Source organism: Crocodylus siamensis, chromosome 2 (assembly GCF_052110815.1).
Source record: "Crocodylus siamensis isolate JL-2025a chromosome 2, ASM5211081v1, whole genome shotgun sequence".
Classification (NCBI taxonomy): domain Eukaryota; kingdom Metazoa; phylum Chordata; order Crocodylia; family Crocodylidae; genus Crocodylus; species Crocodylus siamensis.
In genome coordinates this window covers 94,382,960-94,406,718 of record NC_143396.1, presented here as the reverse complement: position 1 = coordinate 94,406,718, position 23,759 = coordinate 94,382,960, and the positions used below count along the sequence as shown (strand labels likewise).

Sequence of the window (23,759 nt, the reverse complement as noted above, 5' to 3'; positions counted from 1 at the left end):
CATAAGACATCTGTGTTTTATAAGCATCTTCAATACTATTCTTAACATGTACAATGGAGAGCACTCTGTATTTCTTACGCTAACATCTTCCTTCCTCCTTCTCCCTCCTTTATCCTTCACTCCCACCATGAAAACTATGAAAGTAGTGAAAGTAATGGCATATATCCTGTTAGTGCTTCTTGGAATAGTATTTAAAACATCTAACATAATTGGTTTCTTCCAAATAGAGTCCAGTCGACATTGTGACAGGTGGAGTTTCTCCAATACGAGACCTTGATAGGCTTCTGCAGGATATGGATATTAACCGACTTCGAGCAGTAGTATTCCGAGATATAGTAAGTTATGAAAAGCCATGCTTTTTGTTTCCAGGTGTTTGCATTGCTCTGGTTGCTGAACCAGGGCTGTGTGTGATAATAACGTGAAAATAAAATGAGCTGTATAAATGAGTCGAAATACTTGGAGGATTGAAGCACAAGAACTAGGGGTCCATGACTGAGAGATGTATGTAACAGTACCTTTTGTATCTCGGGTTGTTTAAAATGTTAAGATGTCTATGGGTGGGGACAGACATTCAAAAAGCCTGAGCCTGAATTGATTCAATCTTTGCAGGTTAGTCTAATCTGCAGAGAGTGAACCAGTTTGCAAGTGGATAGATGTTTGGCATATGCCTGCAGTGGCTCAAGCCAGGAGCCTGGTGGTGCTAAAGCAGCCGCCCTTCCACATGGAAGCTGAGCTGAGGAGAGGGGGTGTGGCCAGGCCCTGGCAGTGTCTCCCTGACAGCTGGATTCCCAGCAAACAGGGCTGCCCAGCCCCAGAGGGGAGCTCTTCCCTTTCTTCCTCTTCCCTACCTCTGCGGGGCCAGTAGGGGGGCCCTGGTCAGTGCTGGGGGGCTCTTCTCCCTCCTCCTCCCCCCATGCAATGGGGGGAGGAGGAGGCCTCTGTGAGGCTGCTTGGCCCCAGATGGGGAATCTTCCCCCTTCTTCTCCCCCATCACTATGGGGTGAGGAGGGGGGCTCTATGGGATGCTGCCCAGCCCCAGAGGGAGATAAGGCAAGCTCCGCTCCCTCTGCTCAGCTCTGGCTGGAACCGCACCTGTGCCAGGTACGAGCATCCTGACCTCCCTGCCTGCTGCTGCTGGCAGACAGAGGGGGCTGCATGCCATGGGGGGAGTTTGTGAGGATCCCTACACCCCCTCACCCCCTGCCTAGCTGAGCTCCGCACTCCCACTGCCCCTTGGGGGGGGAGGAGGAGGAGGAGGGGGAAGAGTTCCCCCCAGCATGGAACAGAGCCTCCCCCTGCCCCTCCCGTACCCGCTCTGGAGCCAGGCAGCATCACATGGAGCCCCTCCCTGCTCCCAACCCCTGGGCAGTGGTGGGTGGGAGGAGGAAGAGTCCCTATCCTGTGCCTCAGAACCCCCCTCCTCACACTTGGAGGAGGAGGGGGAAGAGTCCCTCCTAGCATGGAACAGAGCCCCCTTCCCGCCCTTGGGGACAGCCAACCTAGCATAGCATAGTTAAGGTGAAGGGAGCAGGGAGAAAGGTTGATTCCTCTTTCCATCCCTTCCCTGCAGCCAGGGCCTCCCAGCTCCAGGGGCCACCATTGTAGCCCCCTCTCCTTTGCTCCCCTGTAGACAAGCAGACCCCGGCTGTGGTGGGGAAGAGGGGAAGAAGGGAAGAATTAACTCCCTCCCTGCCTACTTTGCCTTAACAAGACCATGCCCACTGGTGTCTCCACTAGAGCTGGTCCCTGCTCCGGCTTGAGAGCAGAGGGGAGGGGCAAACTCTGTTATGGAACAGAGAGCTCTGCCCAGCCCAGAGAGCATGCCAGGATGCTGGGGGTGTCTGGCTTGTCTTAAACCAGTAAGGGCCCTGGGACAGACATTGCATAAACTGGTTTGACCCAAATCATTTAAGTCTGATACTACATTCAACCAGGTTTATCTCAAACCGGTTTTGGACATTTTGTAAGTGGTTTATGTGCTCTGAATGTCTGTTTGTTACAGGTTTAAACCAGTTTCTGATCACTTAAACTGGTTTATGTGTGATGTCTGTCTCTAGTCCAGGAGCACAAATCTCAAAATTCTTTCTTGGATACATACATATGTATAGTATAAATGTATGCATTTATATGCCTATATATACTTAAGATGTTGAAGAGAGGTAAATGTGTTTCCACAAACTCACATTCTTTTCAGTGAATATCTATACAGCTAGTTGAATCAGAATTTAATTTGTATGTCTTCCAGTTTTTGTGCATGCACACCCTTATACATAACCTCTAATTTATTACATTTCCCCCTTATATTAGTATTTCCAAAGAAAATATTGCTTTTAATTATCTTGTTTGTGCAAAAATTATGAAGACAAATATGTTGGCTATAATGTGTCTGAGATGTTGGTGAGCACCATTTTGTGTGCTAAAACTTCTTCTGCAACAAGGGGAAGCAAGAAAATTCCCTACTCTATTAAAAATTGTAATAATGTCTTCAGCTTACACCTGGGCAGCAGTCAGAGGTTAGGATTTTTGGAGGTGACATCTTTTCTTGGATCATGTGTGTGGTTGGGTAACATTTAGACAAACTTTGAATGCAAAACATTCTTCCGCATTTAAAACCTTGTCTAATTTTACCCAACTATACAGTTAGTCCAATAAAGAAACCTTGCCTTACATAATTCCAGGACCATCATGGCTACAACATCACTAATGCTACCATGATCGAATTGAACTAACTCAGTCTCTTAACTTAAGTAAACTCCTCTCAGGACCTTCTCAGGGCAGTGATGGCAGCACAGGCTCTGGGCCCGGGCTGCAGGTGGCTGCAGTGGGGGGTGGGCAGGGGGTGTACACAGACAGACACACAGCCACAGCCTGCAGGTAGCCAGGAACGTAGCCCAGTGGCATGTGGAACAGTGCCTAGCAGGTAAGTGTGTGTGGGTGGAGGGCAGATCGAGGCCCCTGTGGTGAGGGAGGGAGTGGGGCAGGGGCTGGGGCAAATGGGGCCCTGGCATGGATCTTGGGATGGCTGGAGCCATGGGTGGCTCATCCAAGGGTGTAGGGGGGCTGGTGCTGCTGCCTGAACCCTGGGGGAGGCCTGTGCCCCCTGGCTTTGTGCATGGGACAGAGGTGGTTGCCTGCCGCTGTCGTCCTGGCAGTTGCACGATGCCATGTGCCTCCCACCACTGGGCAGACAGGGGACATGGCGCAGTCAGCATGCAGCTCCTGGGGCAATGGCAGCAGGGCGCAGGGCCCAGCTCACAGCAGGTAGCTGCCTCCCCACAAGGCTGGGGGGCACATGCCTCTGCTGGGGTGCACACAGCAGTGGGATCCACCCTGCGCCCCTGCACGTGCCACCTGGGCCCTGATTGTCCCAAGACCTGTCCCAAGTTCCCATTCACCCCAGCCCCTGACTCTGCCCCACTCCCTCCCTCACTGCGGGGTCCTTGATCTGCCCCTTCCAATGCCTTTTCCCTCCCACATACATATCTGCTCAGCAGTTTCTGTGTAGCAGCACAGTAGAAGTATCTTTTAAATTCAAGGTTTACTCAGCGCCCCCCCCCCGCAAATAATATTTTCTCTCTCCACCTATGATGCCACATGGAAGAGAAATAGTTCTCTACTTGAATAGTAATCAAAGATTATAAACATTGTTTTTCACAGGAGGATAGCAAACAGGCTCAGTTTTTGGCCTTGGCTGTTGTGTATTTTATATCAGTCCTCATGGTATCAAAATACAGGGACATATTGGAACCTCAGAATGAAAGAAAAAAACCTCATCGAAGCCAGTCCTTTAAGGGATCAGAGAATGGAAGTAGTGAAACAACTACAGGTTAGTGATTGATACAGGTGCCTGATTGTATACCATATGCCACTTGTGACCTAAGTTGCCTCACAGGTCCAAACAGAATTCTGCTGAAAATGGTACATAAAGGGTACAGATAGAAGTGTAGCTCCCTGCTGTAACTGAGAGCAGAAAACGTTCTGAGTTGCCATGATCCCCCAGACTAAAGAGAAGGTCACTGTTGGTTCCATGGGGGAGGAGAATCTAGCTGCTGGCTGGGAGCCTGTTTCCCCTAGCAATGCAGCCAGCTGCAGCCAGTTTCCCCTAGCAGTGGCCCCTGCTCCCTTCTAGGGTGCAAAATGTTCAGAAGGGGCAGGGAGAAAGAGCAGATGGAGCTTGTTCTAGGGCAGGGTCGGGAAATTATTTTGGGCGGAGTGCCGCTTACCAAGTTGTGGCAAGCTGTCAAGGGCCGCATGGGGAGCCCTGCCTCTTGATGGGAGCCCTGCCCCGTGACAGGAGCCCTACCCCCTGGTTACCAGCTTGGAATTAATGTTCCAATGTCTTAGGACCAGTATCCCAGGGCCAGCACCAGTGGGGCCCAAAGCAGGGCGCAGGTTGACAGGGGCCTGGACCCAGGCTGGGCTGCACCAGCAGGGAGAGGGGGGAGCTGGCCCAACTCCATAGAGCCCCTGCCAGCTGGGACCCTGTACCCCTGCTGCTCTGCTCTGAGATGCGCTGGCCCTGGGACATGGATGCGGGCCCTACTTCCACACCTGCTCACTCCCAGTACCCCCCCGTCCCGCGGTACAGGCAGGGGAAACTGTGCAGTCTTGACCCCCTGCTCACCAGCAGGTAATGAGTTTGTGTGGAGCACGGGGAAAAATGGCCCCTTGCCCGTGCTGTGGCTGGTGCTCCCTGCTGCAGCTGCTTGCAGCCCGCATGGGGCTGTCCTGAGCAGGCACAGGCAACCCCATGTGGGGCGCCAGGCATGGGGTGGGGGAGGGGCTGCTTTTCCCTCCTGCACTCAGCACCAGCTTGTAACCCGTGTCCGGGGCCCTGTACCGGCTCTGGGCTTGCCTGTTGGCTGGGCAGCGTTTGTAAGCAGCATGGCAAGCAGGGCGCAGCTGCTGCTGCCGTGTGTAGCCCTGACAGGCCCTGGTTGACATCAAAGGCAGACAAATTTTGTATTTTGCTGAACCCTATTCTTGGGGCTGGAGGGTGGGGTGGGTGAACTGGAGCCCCTCCACACCTCAGGGCAGGGTGGGGGTTCCAGTATACCTGCCCCACCCTCCTGCAGGGGGTACAGAAACCTCAGACCAAACTTCCTCCACTTCCTTCCCCGCTTGAGGCTGAAAGGCAATGCAGACAGATGGAAACGTTTCAAAACAGAGTCTCTTCTTTAACATTTGACCCTTCAAAGGGGTGAAATTTTCACCTAATTGGCCATTTTTAAACTGCAGCCGTGAATTTTTTTGGTCACGGCTATAAATTGCTTTCTATGGCCAGGTCAGGTAAAAATTGTCACTTATGTCTGCGCCCAAATAGCTGCATCACTAGCACTTAAAATATATAAACTTTATAACATAATTATCTAACTTGCTTAGAAATTCATGTGCTTCTGGTGGCTTGATAGTAATGAGAAAAACCCAGGTTATAGATTGCTGATGCTGTTTAGTGAATGATTAAATGGCTTAAATAACAGTGAAGACTGACTTAGTAGTAGGACTTGCTGGCTTTAGCTATGTAAATATTTGTAGGGCCATTATTTACTTTTGTTTACATGTCATTTTGTCCTCTCTCCTCTCATGAACAACTGATTTGATTTCCATCTCTTGAATATTGAGTTTTACACCAATTTATTTCTATTGTCTTTTGAGTTTTAATATTGTAGAAATTTGGGGCAGAGAATAAAATACAAGTGGCTGTCTTTCTTGTAGGGGGGAGAGAATTTAATATAAAACATAAACCTATCCTTAAGTCTGTTCTTCTAGTTTCCTGCCAAATACTGTTTTTTATAGTAATGTAAAATATTTTTAGGTATGTATTTATTGATGATTGATTGTGTATTTTAGAAGAAATATGGCTGGTGGTGTTCTTGTAATAGAGACATTGAAATACTTTTTCTTTCTGTTTGTGGGTAACCAGATGTAGAAAACCCCTCTGCTACTCTTGATGGTTCAACTCCAGTTTCTGCTGAAGATTCTGAAAGTACATCCTCTGTACGAAGAAGAGACTCTGGCCTTGGAGAGGAATCGGCTTCGGGTCAAGCAAACAATTCAGATGTCGTAGCTGAAGCAGTACCTCAGTGTGTCAGCGCAGGTCCCGATGCCATCAGTGAAGTTCTGTGCACACTTTCTTTAGAAGTCAATAAATCTCAGGAAAATCAGAGTGAGGCAGGAAATGAATTGGATAATAAACCTGCATCTTCTGTAGCAGCTGCCAAAAATGTCAATGTAAAGGACATCCTTAGAAGCTTGGTTAGTACCCCAGCAGATGGGGCTGCAGTGGATGCTTCTCTTCTACCACCAACCTTCCTTGGAGCTCTTGGTGATACAGCAGCTGAGCAACCTGTGCAGTTCCATTCCTTTGATAGGTAATGTAATTTCTTTACTTGGTGTAGTTCAATATGTAAGGGAAGGCACTAAAAAGCTCTGTCCCATAGTAACCTGACATTGTGCTTAAATAGCTGATGAATTACCAATATGATGTAATTTAATAATAATATGAGCAAATTCAAATAATTCACAAATATCAGTTGAAAGGTGTGTTGATGTTACAGGAAAATGAAGTACGCGACCTGAGGATACATCACAATGCTCTGCAAGACATTCATGTAATATTTTTACATGTCTTATTAATCTATAGTGAAGGAAAGTAATAAGTATAATAGGCAATGTATGTCAAAAGTATCAGACAAATTAAAATAATTTTTAATTGCAGGAGGGGAGATGGTCATCACATGGGATATCTGAACTTTTCAGTAATAACACTGGATGAGGTTGTGCACAATTGTGCATTAGTGCAAAACCAGAAACATGTAGAAGTCTGAATGTAAAATATGGTTGTATAAAAGGCCAAAACCAACTTCTGGATGATGGATAAAACATTAACAAATATAATTTGCAACTAAAATTAATATTAAAAAAACAGACTTTTTGGCTTAGTTAGGATTTGTCATGTTAGAAAATTTGTAAAGCTAATTCTTGCTTGAAAACACTAGAAGCTTGTGGGAGTGCATCCTTCCTTGTCATAGGAGTAATATCTTTGGATAAGGCTTTTCTCTAATGATTTGAAGAATGCTCACTTGTATAAACTGAAAGTATAGTAAAATAATTTACTTTTTATTAGTCATTTTTTTAACAGTTCAAATACCTCTGATTAAGAGAAATGGTATTTAAGGCTGGAATGGCTAGTATGTATGAAAATAGCAACTTGGGCAGGGTGCCCATGAGATGATTGAGTTTAGGTTCCTGAGGAAAGGAGAGCAGCAGAGTAAGAACCCTAGACTTCAGAAAAGCAGATTTAGACTCACTCAGGGAACTCATGGGTATTGGGCAGGATTCCCTGTGAAGCCAGTCTGAGGGGGAGAGGAGTCCAGGAGAGCTGGCTGTATTTCAAAGAGATCTTACTGAGAGTGTAGAAACAAACCATCCCAGTGCACAGGAAGACTAGCAAGTATGGCAGACAACCAACTTGGCTTAGCAGGGAACTTGTCAGTAAACTAAATCTCAAAAAGGAAGCTTATAAGAAGCAGAAACTTGGACAAATAACTAGGGAGGAGTATAAGCCCATTGCTTGGGTGTGCAGGGATGAAGTCAGGAAGGTCAAAGCATAGTTGCAGTTATAGCTAGCAAGGGATATGCAGGGTAACAAGAAGAGTTTCTATAAGTATGTTGGTAGCAAGAGGAAGAGCAAGGAAAGTGTGGGTCCCTTACCGAATTGGGGAGTCAACCTTGTGACAGAGGATCCAGAAAAGGCTGAAGTCTCAATGCCTTTTTTGCCTCTGTCTTCACAGGCAAGGTCAGCTCCCAGATTACTGCACCTGGCAGCACAGTTTAGGGAGGAGGTGAGCAACCAACAGTGGCAAAAGAGCAGACTATTTAGAAAAGCTGGACATGTACAAGTCCATGGGGCCAGTTGGGATGCACCCGAGGGTGCTGAGGGAGTTCGCTGATGTAATTGCAGAGCCACTGGCCACCGTCTTTGAAAACTCATGGTGATCAGGAGAGGTCCCAGATGATTGGAAAAGGGCAAACATAGTGCCCATATTTAAGAAAGTGAAAAAGGAGGATCCAGGGAACTACAGACCAGTCAGCCTCACCTCAGTCCCTGGAAAAATCATAGAGCAGATCCTCCAGGAATCCATTTCTAAGCACTTGGAGAAGAAGGTGATTCAGATCAGTCAGCACGGATTCACTAAGGGGAAGTCATACCTGACCAACCTGAATACTTTCTGTGATGAGGTGGCTGGCTCTTAGGATATGGAGACTAGTGGATGTGGTGTACCATGATTTTAGCAAGGCTTTTGATACAGTCTCCCACAACATTCTCACAGGCAGGCTAAGGAAGTATGGGCTGGATGAATGGACTGTAAGGTGGATAGAAAACTGGCTGGAGCACTGGGCTCAGAGGGTAATAATCAATGGCTCGATGTCTAGTTGGCAGCTGGAATCAAGTGGAGTGCCCCAGGGGTCTGTCCTGGGGCTGGTTTTGTTCAATGCATTCATCAACAGCTTGGAAGATGGCATAGAGTGCACCCTCAGCAAATTTGCAGGTGACACCAAGCTGGGAAGAGTAGTAGATATGCTGGAGAGTAGTGCTAGGATGCAATGTGACTTAGACAAATTGGAGGATTGGGCCAAAAGAAATCTCCTGAGGTTCAACAAGGACAACTGCTAAGTCCTGCACTTGAGACGGAACAATCCCATGCATCAATATAGGCCGGGGGCTGACTGCTTAGCAGCAGGTCTGCAGAAAAGGACCTGGGGGTTACAGTGGACAGTAAGCTGAATATGAGTCAACAGCATGCCCTTGTTGCAAAGAAGGTTAATGGTATACTGCGCTGCATTGGTAGGAGTATTGCCAGCAGGTCAAGGGAAATGATTATTCCCCTGTATTCAGCACTAATGAGGCTACATCTGGAGTACTGTGTTCCGTTTGGGCCCCCACTACAGAAAGGATGCGGACAAACAGATGACAGAACAAGGAGCAGTGGTCTCAAGCTGCAGCAAGGGAAGTTTAGGTTAGATATTAGGAAGAGTTGTGTCACTAGGAGGGTAGTAAAACACTGGAACGGGTTACCCAGAGAGACTGGAATTTCCATCCTTGGAGGTTTTTAAGCCCCAGGTATACAAATCTTTGGCTGGGATGATCTGCTTGGGGATGGTCCTGCTTTGAGCAGGGGTTTGGACTAGATGACCTCCAGAGGTCCCTTCCAACCCTAATTTTCTATGATTCTATGAAATGGCTACTTGAAATTCAGGTGCAGTTTCTGGGTCACTGGTGGAATGTATTTGTAGGGAGATGTGTACTAGCTTAATGGTTACATTATTTCATCATTTCCCCGTGTGTAGTCTGAATTTTTTTAAATCTCCATTTGTAAACTAGTGATTATAAACCAGAGTGCTGTGGCAGCTTGGTGAGCCTTGAGATGCTTTCAGTGGTGTCCAGGGGTGATACAAATATTTCAAATAGGAATCCATAGTGTCAAAAGTACTTTATATATAAAAAAGATTGGGAACCAGTGCTTTTCAGGGCAGGAACCATATTTTAGTATATTGCCTGAATAATCATTTGACCTGTGATTCTAATTGGGTCTTTGGTATGCCATTTATCTTAGGATTTTGTAACTGGTTTCAAGAACCGTTAATTCAATTTTTACTCATTATAATGTCATTTTTATAACGAATTTCTTTATATGCCACCAAGTTACACATCTTGGTGATCAGACCCAACAATGGCTAACTATTACCACAAAAGAAAAGTTGGTGAATAATAACAATACTAGGAGTTAGTAGTAACACCACCACCGGGGATAGCCAGTAGAGGCAGAGTTTTTCATGCACCAAACATCCTCTGTCCTTAGTGGTAAGTGCTGCTCTGAGTTTCTGGCAAAGTACTGTGAGCAGAAGAATGAAAAAAATGACAAGTTACCTTTGCATTGCCTGGTCTCTGCTATAGTGATGGTCAGTTGTGTACTTGGTGGTGGTAGAGCAGAGAGCAATTACAATTTGGTGCCTTAATTTCTCATTTCCTCACTTTTGTCAGTTTGCTTGTACCTATGACATATTTTCTTTTCCTTACTTTCATGAGTATATCAGGTAGACAAAAATGTGGTTAGTGGATGCATATTTTACCTCAAGTCAATTATGATGTGCATATCACTACCAGAATCTCCCATTTATGGTAAATCTATTAATCTATAATAGAGCACACAGCTAACTAGCTCATAAATCAGGTTTTTTAAATTTGGTGTAAAATATTAAATCCAGCATCAGAGAAAGTCGCTGTAAGTGAGAAATTTTTGTATTTAAATAATATAGAAAGGAGAAAATAATTTTACAAACACTTAAAGGTGATGCTGTATTTAATCTTAAAATGATACATTTTTCTTAATTCACATTACTATACTAGTGGGGCAATGTTGTTGTTGGGGGAAACTGTAGTAGAGTTAGAAATAATTGCTTTCATCTCTGGGGGCACATGAAAAAAGTAACAGTACAGTGGGAAACTTTGGAAAAGCAGACATCAGGATGCTCTCTGTAACTTACAGTGTCTGGTTTGCGTTTAGTGTATTGTCTGGTGGTGAACACAAAGCTCAGTGAGTTAAATTTTTTTCATTTTTTTAAGACACCTTGTTAAAAGTTGTTCCCATGTAGCAGTTTACCAATGGAATATCTCTGGGAATTTCAAAGCATCTCTCTGATCCTGTATTTATCTCAGGAATGCTGTGTCAAAAATCAAAACTCTCCTCATATCTTAAGGATTATCAACTTCCCAGCCATAGCTGGAGAGTATACAGTAACAGCTATGTGAGTGAAACCTTGCTGAAAGGCTGCCAGGTTGCAGGCCTTTGCAAACAACAAGGTGTGTGCGCTCATTCCCATGCCAAAAATCTTCCTCTTATCTTATGTGAAGATCCAATCTGGTGATTAGTGGGTGCCAGGGGTTTATCTTGATAAAGTTCAAGGCCTGGGCTGGCTTTTTCATGTGGTCCATGGAGACAGAGAATTAACCCAGTCCAATTTTAGGATGTTCTGAAACTCCCTTTTTTGTACAAGAAAAGATTATTAATGTTTATGAATAAAATAAGACTAGTTGGGGGAAGGAGAGGAAATAATTTCAGCTAAAAATGCTGATGAAGTTTTTCTTCTATTTAGACAAAGAGAAAATCTATAGCATGACATCTCATATGTAATATAAAATAAAATCTTAGCTTCTTTGGATTTACAAGGCTCTTTGTGGACACATTCAGTGATTGTGTCATTAAAGAAAGCTGATATCCAGGGTATAAGAGAAACATGCTATTAAACTATTTTTGCTGTGTGGTGCTTGAATCCGAGGCTTAGCTGTAACTTATGAAACATTTTTAATAAGCTTGTTCACTTTTTGTAATGTTACATGCAAGCTGCTTAGTTTGGCTCAGTCTCTCTGGATTCCTTGTACTGTGGCATGTATGCCCCTTTACAGTTGTTGAACAGTATGTTTCAGATGAAATTGAATTAAATCCGTAACAGTCATATTTCCTACAGAATAAATGTAATTTTTACCTACTAAAGTTTGAGAGAATAACCATGCACATACTCTCTCAGATAGAGCTCTTGGTTACAGATAAGAACACAAGAGGAAGACAAGAGAGCTTTTTCAGAAAGGTCCAGAAACTATGAGAAGCTCTTACATTTTGTGACGTAACTCTTGGGACAGAGGAGTGCATGGATTTTTACCACCTTATGGTCACTGATTCCTGAATGGGAGTTTATCTTTTGTGACCTCCCCAGTTCAGTTCAGGCTCTGCATACCCAAAAGAGACTTCTCTCCAGATCTCTAGGGCCCCCTGGATGCTCTGAACAAAGCTGAGGTCCTATTGTGATTAACGCTGGAGTGGAGAGTGGGTCTCTAGTACCTTTCCTTCTTCAGCATCTCATAATGAATATCTTCTTTCTCTCTTAAAAATAACTCCTACCTGTTTGTTTTGAGTCACAGAAAGTAACTGATGAGGTTTTTGGTGGTTTAACTATGACCTATAGAATTCCATTTACTAGCAGTCAAACTGACCAAACTGGTTATTTTTGGTCTGCCTCTGGCAAAAGTAGTACTGGTATTTTGTGTTTGCAGATTATTAAGAGAAAACTGTTGAGGAGATTGGGTTTACATTCAGAAGCCTATTTTCATGATCCCAAGTTCACAGATGTAATTATTTTACCAGTGGAACACCTTGAATTCCTCAAAAACATGAGGGCTTATGCTATTGTAGTTTTTCTTTCCTCTAGTAAATTTTTTGAACTCCCTATAAAATGATGATGCAATAGGGTCCATACTGTTTTCACCATTTCTACTCAAACTTTAAGAGATTGTCTTGTTTCCCCTTTCTGCCCTGAATGCAAAAAGAGGTAGGAGCCAAAATATATTCAGTAGTGGACAGCAGAGCCTGTAATTTGACGTTGGTGGGATAGGGTGCCACTTCTCTTTTAAGAGGTGGACAGTAGGGCTGTGCAAAGATTTGGATGCTGATTCGATTCAGAGGAGATTTGGCCTGATTCAGTGACTGAATCTGAACTGAATCAGGAAACCAATAAAAAGGTCTGAATTGATTCCAAGCCTCTGAATCAATTCAGAAAAGATTTGGTGACTTGGGCAGTCTCTGCTTGCCGTTGCAGGAGCTGAACCCGGGCTCCGTGCTGGTAAGTAAGAGGTGGGGCAGGGGAGGTGGAAGAGGGGGGAATGAGACCATGGGGGGACCCTCACCAAGCCCCCATCCCCTGCCTGCTCCCCCCACAGTGCTCCCTGCCCCCCGCCCACTCTCTCAGCCCTGACCCCCGCCTAGCCCCAGTGTCTCAGGTCTTTAAAAAAAAAAAAAAAGCCCCATACTCACCGGCTGCTGCAGTGGCTGTCAGGGCTTCTGGGGGTTCGTGGCAGAGCCTCCACTTGCAGCACGAGGCAGTAGACTGCAGTGGGGATTGGACCCCTAGCTGGCAGGAGCTGGAGAGTGGGCAGGGGATGGGGGGCCTGTGTGATTCGGAGATTCAGCCAGTTCGGTGGCAGCCAAATGTCTGAATCAGATTCGGCTGAATCGATTCAGGACAGTGGTTCAAATCACCAAATCGATTCGGGACAGTGGTTCAAATAGCCGAATCGAATCACTGTCGGCCGAATCTGTAGTGAAAACTAGCTGCTTCTCACAGGCCTAGTGGACAGAACACAGGCAAAGTTTGTTTGTTATTGCCCTCATTGCCCTCTAACTCATCATAAGAGCCCTATATTTTTGGTGGCCCAGTGTAGTGTTAAAAGTAAAATGTTAGGAATTAAATTCTAGTAAGTTTCCCTGTGCCAGTAGGAGTTACAATTCCTGTATCTGTTTATTTCTTTTAAAATGACTATGAGATCATTAGTTTGGTCTGGCCCTTGGTCTTCTAACTATTTGAGTCGAGCCCAAACAAATGGTGTAACTTAAAATATATTTTAGTGTTAATGGCAGATGTGTCAGTATACTCAGCAAGCAAGGAAAAATGTAGCCATAAACATTTTGCATTTTTATATAAAAAAAAAAGAAGTTGGCATTTTTAAAACTGAGGCAAGCATTTCATTAAGTTAATCCTTGCAGAATTTGTCAGAGTAGATCAGTTCTATGTTAGCTTTTTGTCTTTGGAAGCCACTGTTCAGATCTGTGCTCATTCAGTGGTGAATAATTGTCTACCATGTGAACTCATCTTAAGCCTGAGCATAATTGGGACTAATAGCATACTGACCTTCTGGCTAAGATATATTTATGGCTCGCTGCTAGTTTCCGCTGTACCTGACCCACGTTTATCAATTTGTGTGCTGTAACTTTTTGCTGTGTGCATTAAAGATTTTCTTTTTAATTAAAATCAAAAGCACCTGAAGAAGTCACAATGAAGCAACCTGATAAAGAACTTTTCAAGTTTACAAATGTGTTGAGGCTAAGCACTATTCAGAAAAATGTCTAAAAATGTTTTGGTTTTTGTATTTTGCTAGTTTACATTAACTAGCCCATAACAGGAGCAATATGTGGTCTCATTAAAATAAAATGATGAAAATATAAATTAAATTACATGGTAGAATGTTTTAGATGTAAGAGGGATAAAATGAGTTAATGGGTAAACTTCTGTGTGATCAACTTTTTAAGGATGGTAAAATTAACATAGGAAATAGGTTTTTAAGGCATTACTCTTCTAAAGCAAATGTCTAAATTAATTGGTGTTTATGGATATTTATTCCAAATTATCTGTTTATTGTATATATGTATTTGATTTGTATGCTTCCCTACCCTTTAAAGGCTCAGGGCAGCTTATATGTGTAACACTTTTTGTTTAGTAACTGATTTATGTTTTTAAAAGTATCTTATTAGTGTGCAATCTTCCTTTGGGTCAGCACAGGTTGTCCTCACAGGTGGTGGAGAGGGGCTTGAAAAACTTAATCTATGTGATATTAGCAGTCATTTGACCAATTTAATGCAAGACAAATCATTGATCTGTTAAACTAATTCTAATTGTTTTTCTTTACTTGACCTTTTAGAGATATTCCTAGTTAGATACTTAGATACAATATAAATGTCTAAGGAACTGCATTAGAGCTTACCATAATAAAAGTTTTAAACAGAGGACCCATAAGGTGTTTGGTCTGTAATTTAAATGTACCCTTGCATGTCCTACAACATGAAAAAGTGCAATGTTTACTTGAATACAAGATGACCCTGAATATAAAGCAATAATTAGATTCTATAGATGAAAAATTAATAAATTTGCTATCATTTTCCAGGTATAGAATTTCATTATTGGGGGTGCTGTCCTAAATTCATTCCCTGCCTCTGCTAGAGTGGGGAAAATAATGGCTGGGGGCGAAGGTCAGGTGACCCCTTTGCCCTCTGCCCTCTCAATTTCTTCCCTTCAACTTCTAGTCCTCAATACTTTCACACACTGGTCAGGCTCTGTTCCCTCCCCAAGCATAATGTGGAAGTGAGTTGCATGTGACAGCTAGGGGTTGGTAAGGACAGGGAAGATAACAGAAACTACTGTGTGGAACAGGAGACTGCTGCAGGCTTGACACTGGCCTCAACCTTGATTGCTGCTAATTTCAGCACAGGTACTCCCTAAACACACCACCTTTGTGCCTTTTTATGTATAGCACAAACTGGGCATGATATTAATTCAGAGCCAAAGGACTCATAACTTACCATATAGCTCCTTGGGTTGGACCCCAGCAAAGTCAACAGCATTTCAAGCCATGGTGACCCCACAGTCCAGCACTGCTCTGTGTGTGTGTGTGTGTGCGTGTGTGTGTGTGTGTGTGTGTGTGCTTGTGCTTCAGATGCACATGTATTTTATGGGCATGCCCAGCATGAGCTGCATTCAGTTAACTTCATAGTTGGTCTCCATGATTGAACACATACTGCTGCTTCCAGCAGTGTAATGATAGCCAAAGTATTTAATAGGGTGGATTTGCTGGTATGTGAATATAAGATGAGGGGCTTTAGTTCCCATGCTGATTGAGCGGGGCAAGCTTATCTTATATTTGAGTAAATATGGTAAACCACACTACTTTCAATTGATGTGCCTTGGTTTCATATTTTTGGAAATCATTCTTTTGAACTTCTTAAAAGAAATTCTGGATGGTCCAGGATTTATGCAAAAGGCAAAGATTTATTTGGGTGATAGCTTTTCTTGAACCAGCTGTATAACTGGAATAAAGTTAAACAAGCTTTCAAATGCAAAGCATTCTTTTGCATTCAAAAGCTTGTCTAAATGTATCCCAACTATACAGCTGGTCCAGTAAAAGATTTCACCCAAGAAAGTTCTCCTATTTTTCCCTCTTCATCTCCCTCTTCCGTGTGTGTGTGTGTGTGTGTGTGTGTGTGTACACACATAAATTCACAGAGTACAGGTGTGTTTGCATATTAGGTGCATCTGTACCAGTATTTTTACATAACTATGTGTGTATAAAAAGAAAGTTGTGCAGAACAAATAGATTACATACAGAATGCAGTAATTTAAACACTATTTTTTTAAATATTGGGGTGTGATAAAGCTTTGTTATGAAAGGGAGATATTATGTATTTTAATATTTCACTTAATTCTTTTTGAGATTTCATTTTGACTTTTGACACAGGAGCTCATGGTGATTGTGATTGGCTGAGAGCAGAGTGTGTTCAGAGATTTCTTACATAAAACTTTTGGGCCCATTGCAGTCCTTCCCATGATGCAACCCAGCTCATGGAAAAGAACGGGTTCTGAAGCCCTGAAACTACTATGGCCTTGTGCATTGTGGCATCCTGGTGGCATTTTACTTTTGTGTGTCTAAAACATTTTATTTATTTGGCTTTTCAATAAAAAGTAAAATAAAATCTTTAGGCAGTAGATGCTTACTGTGAAAAGCTTGGCTTAGACAGGGAAAGGAGAAACTTCTTTGAGCAACTCTAAGCGAGAGGCAGTTTCTGTAACTTCTAGCATGTCAGGGCTTGTATTCCTTATCTTTTTTTAGCTCTATCACAGGTTTTTCTATACTTTAAACTTTCAAGAGTCAGGACTGTTTTTTTCCTAGTGCCAGTTGTCAGCTGCAGAGGGGCAAAGTGAAGGATTATGTGGGAATATGTGGTATAAGAGATGCTGCTACCTCCTCTTCCCACCCCCACCACCTGCTTTTTGAGGTTTCAAATATAGGTGGATTTGATATTGCAGAAGGTTATATATTACTGTTGGTCAATCTTAGCTGTGTACCAGAGCTTTCAGCAATGAGTAGCATCAGTTTTTGGGGTCAATACTTGCTATGGAAGTACTTTCCTTATAAATTACTAGTTAAAAAAAATATATAACATTTTTCTAAAATTCCTTCTAAATCAAAACTTACTTTGTATGTTCTTGGTCCAAAAAGGGGGAAGATTATAAGATCTAAAATGAATGGAATGTTATCAGACACTTATGTACACTACTGTAAGAATTCCCGTGCAGACCTTGAGAAGACAGATGCTTCATAATTCCTTGGAGACCCTTTAGTGGAAGCAGCTTTGCAGTTAGTTGTAGTTTTCACAGGCATTTAGAGGGTGCAAGACCTGCTTATTTGTTTCCTGTGAATTCTGACTGACTTTAGACGGTTTAACAGTTTAATTCAAAAGAAATACATTTAAAAAGAGAGAGAATACAGGAGATATTTTGTTCTGAAGCTAATTGAATCTCTTCCAGTGTCAAGCTAATTGCATTGGCAATGTAGGCAAAATAAAACAACTATAAAAAGAGACTATTTTCAGTGCATCATAATAACTATGTTGTTCAAAGTCCTAACAGATCCAGAATGTGTCACCAACTGTAACTCATGTATTGTTTTGAATTATATTGGATCCTATCCAATTTTGTTGTAAAACAAATTGTTTTTGTTAGTAGCAACTAGATAGAGTGCTACTGTAAATCTTTTGGGGTAAGAAAACTGCTGTTTCCAGGTTTTACAATAATATTTGATGCAGCCCATGTGAACACATCTGCATTTGTAAAATGTTTTTAGACCTCAAGGCACTTGGGGAGCTTTCTTAGTTTACTATTTTATTGAAAAACTTGACAATAAAACAACTTAAATCCCACAAGGAAATGTACATAAAACTTAACTGTGGGGGTCTCAGATGCTGGGGACACATTGAAATACTAATAGTATACCCATATCCCTAAAACCCTGTAAATTTTATATTGGTCTTCCACCACCTTCCTGTTTTTGAGCTTGCAGTACAGAAGAGCAGTAATGCAACCAAGGTGTTGCATTTCAGTGGTGGAGGGGAGGTATTGCTTTTCTTATACGCTGTAATACAAAGCTTAATAGGAATGCATGTATAATTTAGCAAACAGTGTATAGATTGATATAAATTTTTTTTTCCTAATATGCAGTACATGTTCCTAATACACTCATGTATGTAATAGGGAAATTCATGGTTTGAGCTCACTGTTGTGGCTTGGGGCTCAGGTGGCTGTTGCTTCTATTTTTTAGTATATAGTTAACATTAGCAGTCACCCTTATAATGATGTGACACAGGCTGTCCACAAGTATGGGGGCTGCCTGCTCCTGGCATTAGCGAGGTTGATTTAATCAGTAACACAGTCTAGCTTCAGTGACATCCATTGGACTGAAAGAGAAAGCCAACTGTGATTTCCCCCCCACCCTTTTTTCTTTAACTAAAATTGTTTAAAAGTATAGAAAAACCTCTTCCATTCCTGTTACCACACCTGAATTTGGATCAAGTTTCTAAGTAACTTTTATTTAGAAAATGAATACTTTAAAGCTATTAAGGGAATACTTTCAGTGTAGTAATACTACTGTCAACAAAAGATGTGATTAAATAAATTGAATGTTGAAGACTTTTGGCTTACAGTTAACACCAGGTAATTAAAAGTAAGCGCTGCTGTGGGAGTGCATTATATATCAGCTGTACTCTTTACCTCATTAGCTAGGTTTTTGCATGTTTATGGAGCTAACTTGCAATTAAAAATTCCTTTAACGTATGCTTATCCGTTTGCTTAGCAAGGTCTTTTAGGTATTTGGAATAAAGTACTACAATTTAATTGAAAGTGGTATAGCATAAATAGATGTCTGAGTAATGTACCAGATAAATCTCAATGCTGAACTTTGACGTTTTACATCTATTCCTCTTGTGTCATGATTATTGTTGAATATAATGCCTGAAATTTAGCTTATGTAAGAAATAAGGGTTGTATCTTCAACTCTGATTTAATAAATAAACTTAATTTGTTCAGACACATTCACATTTTAATGCTGCATAAGTTCTAGTTGAAGTTTAGTGCAGACATTAATGTTGGTATTATACATCAGCATTTTTGGATGGCTTTTAATTACAATAAAAGACTATGCCAATCAAAGATCTTCTATACTAAAGTAGAACTGAAGTAATATACCACACTGTTTTCATTTAGAAAACCTTGGTATCTAGGGACATTTTGCATCCTTCTGTCATGACCTGTGTTAAGGGATAGTGTTATACTTAAATCCCAATATGAGTAATTACAAAATAAAAATCCACTTTTATAGGAACCAGCTTGGATCCCAAAATAACTCCTTCCCTCAGTATGCATCTGACCCCATAGTTTTAGCTGGCTACAGTTTTGGAATTGAATAGTAGAGCTATACTTTTAAAAACAAAAAGAGAGAGAGAGTGAATGGGAAGGAAAGACACAGAGAAAGCTTTTGTGCATATTTTGAGACAGAAAACGTAGGGCAAAGCAGACATGTCATTTCTCATGTTTGTAAATAATAGGATGAATCTTAAAATGGTACTTGTTCACTGACTTTGTGAATTTCGTCTGTAGGAGTGTTGTTGTACCTCCAAAGAAGTCAACTGGTTCCTCTTCTGCAGCTACTACAAATCTACCCACACATGCAGTGAGTGTGGTTTCTTCGCTAGACTCGGCGCAGGCCCCAGACCTGACAAGGGAATCTCCTGGTGAGTCAGAGTAAATAAGGATGGTCTAACAAAAAGTGAAAAGATGATGGAAATGAAATTGTCTATAAGTAGAATCTATATGAATGAGGGACTACTCTGACCGTTCATATCCACATCCAAAAAACTTTGCAAATGTGAATATTAGTCAGATGATAACTGAAGTTATTATGCAAGTTATTTTTCCATTATGAGAATAGGAAAGTGAAGAACTTGTTCTCTTTTAAATTCTACCACACTTACAAAAATATCGCTTTTTTCCCTGTTGTTAAAATGTGTCTTAATTACTATTGGAATGATGCTATATCTAGAAACTCTTGCTGCCTCAGTATTTCTGGTATAACAAGTGTTATGTTACCAGATCAGAGTATTATGCCTCTGAGGCCAAGATCCTGCAAGCTGCTTTGCACATGCCATGTGTCCTGTACCTACATCACAGTGGCTTCCAAAGCTGCTTGTTATCCTGTCTCTAACAAAAGCCAGTAACAATACTTCAGAAGAAGACAAAATGCCTCTGTTGAATCTAGCTCATTTTGCAATGGTTTCATGTGGGTAGAAAAAAAGAAAATTGCTTTCTGAGACTTTACCATGATCAACTTGCACCTTAAAACATAAAGCTTGATTACTGTAATCATTCTTTACTTGCATGTTGTGGTTGCACAAGCTTACAAAGCTAACTTCTTTTTAAAGTAAGAATCCTCTTACAGTATTTCTCATTGACCACTGGTAACATTAAAGTCTACAAGCTGTATACAGTGTGTATATATACATTTTTTTTCTTTATTCCGCATTTCCTTCCTTTAACTTGATTGTATTCTCTTGTTTTCTCATAAGACAAAACAAATACAAATGTCTGATTGTTTTAAACAGTACTTTCCGTAATTCTAAAATGATTGTTTTCTGAAAAAAGGGAGATTGTTAAAAAGCAGAAGTTAGTCATAATTAGCATAAGAATTGCAATCCTAATATGTTGTAATAGCTTCCTACTTCAGAGTATTTTTTTTTTATTTTTAAAAGGTTTTTTCCAGTTGAGTAAAAAAAATCTTGACATTTGTAAATTGTAGTTCAATTAAAGATCTTTCCACTAATAATGGGTCCAAAAAGGTGTAGAAGGACTTCAAATATCTTAACCTGGTGTCAGCTTTGCACAGCTGATGTCCTGAGGGTATGCATATTTTTGCATTTGGAGCTGATCCAAAAAGGGAGTATTTCAAAAGGGCAGCAGTCATTATGTTCCAGGTTTGTCCACACATAACGAATAGAATGATTTGAATATAATGAATAGAATGATTTGAATGTAGCAAAACTGCTCCAACTCTGAAACCAGATGAAGCCGTGTTTAAAGTTGGAGTGGTTTTGCTCAGCTTGAATCATTCCTGTTTTGTCCACATGTAACAATAAGAACATAACAGCTGCTGCCTTTTGAAACAGCTCCAAATGTATGGATGTCCATACACTGGATAATTACCGTTGTTAGTCTTCAGTGAGGATAGACAGTAGGGTGGGTCACCTATAAAGAAATGATCTCTGAGGTACTCTAGCCTTTCTATATGGCAGATAAATAGATGTTTAACCTATATAGTCAGAAGGCAGGGTAAATTTGAACTTTATAGACTAACTAAATCCATAGATGCATACAGAAGTAAGCAAGAATTACTTCATCAGGTCCTACAATGGGACTGAAGGAAGCTGAGATTCTAAATAGAAAGTTGTAACTAGAATCCAAAGGGTAGGAAAGAGGGAGGAAGAAGAAGGGGGTACTGCTGGGAGAGGTAAGATGGACAGGAGAGAGAAGAACAAAGCAGTTAACTCATTGAGGGGACTTGGGGGGTTATAAAAGGTAATCTGGGTAAAGGGATAAAAATCCATAATTTTTGTTTTAAGCCAGGGTTAGGAACATATGGCTTGCAGAGCCACTGGTTACAGCCCATGGGGCTTCAGAGCTTTACCTGTACTTGCTCTGGGCTGTGCTGTGCCAGGCCTGGGGAGCTGGAAACTGTGCCCACACCACTGCTACTGTTCATCACCTTCACCTTCCCCAAGATGTAGAGTGTGGACACAACTTCTACTTGGTGGGGACCTGCACTAGAGGCAGGTTGTAGGGGGAAAAATGGCAGCAGCACAGAAGCAGCTTCCAGCTCCCTAGCCTGGCACAGCGCCCTTTTGGGTGGAAGCTGTACTTGCGCTGTATCTGGGGAGCTGGATCTGGGTAGGCTGGGAAAAACAGTGACAGTGTGGGTGCAGATCTTAGCCTGAGGGTGGCTGTCCCAGGGCCAGGGAGCTGGAGGCTGCTTCCACATTACCATCTCTACTCCCTGCATCTGGGCCCCAGGGCAGCTTGCTGCCAGCTAGAAGCTGTGCTCTCACCACATCTGGGCAGTGGGGGTGATGAAAGAAGCAGGAGTGGTGCGAGCACAGCTTCCAGCTGTGTGGTGCTGGCAGGGGCACAGGGAAAGCCTTTTGCTGCTGACGCACTGTGGAAGCCACCTGACCCGTGTCGAACTGGAGCTGGTTTGTTCTGGCTTACAGCTTGAAAAAGGTTGCTAGCTCCTGGCTTAGACGATACTTAACATGGTCCAGTCAGTGGATGATTTCTTGTTCTGTAGTTTCCCATTCAAGTGCATTTTTTTAAAGTTTTGCTCACAAAGAGCAACTTGCTAAAGGTTTTTTGGTCAATCATTGTACAGTGCTAAGGCGGTGTGTGTGCTCATGGTTGTCATTGCCCAGCAGAATCACCAAATTGCACACTAAGGCTTTGTCCTGAACCAAATCCCTGTATCAAGGAAGCTTCCATCTTTAAGTGCTTGCTAGGCAATTCTTTGTACTGGGGAGCTAATTGCTTCTCTGCCTTGCTAATCTTGTATCGGAATTAAAAAAGCCCAGAAAACCCCTTCCTCAGTTCTCTAGTGTGTGTATTTGTCAACTCTGTCGTCTTTAACTCCTTGCAAGGTTACATGAGGGAGTTGTGCAGATCTGGTTGCAGCCGTGATATAGGAAAGGAAAAAGCTTTTTGAAATTCAATACCTTCTTACTGTTTGATACAGAGAGGAAATTCGGGTCTATCACTAAAATTGCAGGAGATAGCAGTTTGCTAGTTTAGGCAATGTCTAGACTAGGAAAATTGGTTGTGTTTTAAATACATGTCATAGTTCTAGAGGGAGGATAAAGTTAACCATGAGCCACTAAAATGTTTTTAACAGAGTTAGATCCTTGGTTACATTGAATTTGTTTGTTAAAATGCTAGCTATTATATGTTTTCCTAAGTTAAATAGATCCTAGGTTATTGTATATTGGCAAATATTTAAGTACTTTTACTTGGGAGCAAACCAGGAATTCAGCTAGCAGGCTTGGGATTTTTTTTGGTAAGATTGATCTGGGAATATATGAAATGCTGCTTTACTCTAACATGTATAAGTAATCCAGACAAAAACAATAATGGTGTAATTTTGCAGCAGTGTAACTTCCAGAATGTCTGGAAGTGTTGGCAAAAATTAGACTTCTAATCTAAAATGATACGCGTAAAAAGAAACTAAGCAGGATTAAAAATACCAGACATGTTTGGACTGGCAATCTAATTAATTAGAAGGAAAAACTTAAGTGATGCATGAAATCATGCCTAAAGCTGATTAAAACATGAGTCTATATATTTTGGAAATCAGTTTAAAAAAATAGTGATTAAATGGAAATATAAGTTAGCAATGATATAAAATATGTTAAACTAAAGTAATTTGTGTTAGTGTTGATTATGTAAATCACATACTGTTAAGTTTTAAATACTCCTCTGTGTGGACTTTATCCTTGTGGTATGTGGGAAAAGAAAGACAGCAATAAATGAATAATAGCCATTTCTATTACTATAAAAATAAGCAACCTAATGTATGCCATCACAATTTTTATCACTTTGTAATTTCTGGCTCTGTTTATGAAAGTCATTAGCTATAGAAAAAATGGGTTCAGCCTAATATTAGTTGCAGACACATTTACCTGGTCATTCTGAAAAAAAAAAACCCCTCACAAAACAAAAGCTTCAGATTACTTAACTGCCCAGCAAACACAATTTGCATTCTTCCACATCAAGACTTTATAAAACATTTAAAAATAACTTCTAACTAATAGCTGTTCTTCCATAATTAAAAAAACCCCAGTTTTTCTCAAAAGGGTTGCTTGCTTGACCCATCTTAAAAAATAGATGCTGCAAATAGCATTTTCCCTTCCAGGACAGACAGGGCCTTTGTCTAGGCTAGAAGCACTATGCTGCAGGGTAGTTACTATTCATTGCCTCAGAATACTCCCAGTCTCCAAATTTTGTTAGTC

General features: G+C 41.7%; 1 protein-coding gene across 6 annotated transcripts in view; it reads left to right on the top strand.

Moving 5' to 3' along the window:
- Window positions 1-23,759, top strand: part of LRBA (LPS responsive beige-like anchor protein) — a 591,088-nt gene that overhangs the window by 136,334 nt on the left and 430,995 nt on the right. For all 6 annotated transcript variants that reach the window (XM_090036376.1, XM_090036373.1, XM_090036375.1 and 3 more), the window contains exons 28-31: window positions 228-335; window positions 3,658-3,826; window positions 5,924-6,371; window positions 19,315-19,448. In XM_090036376.1, coding sequence (XP_089892502.1) covers window positions 228-335; window positions 3,658-3,826; window positions 5,924-6,371; window positions 19,315-19,448 — 859 coding nt within the window. The remainder of the gene's footprint in view (window positions 1-227; window positions 336-3,657; window positions 3,827-5,923; window positions 6,372-19,314; window positions 19,449-23,759) is intronic.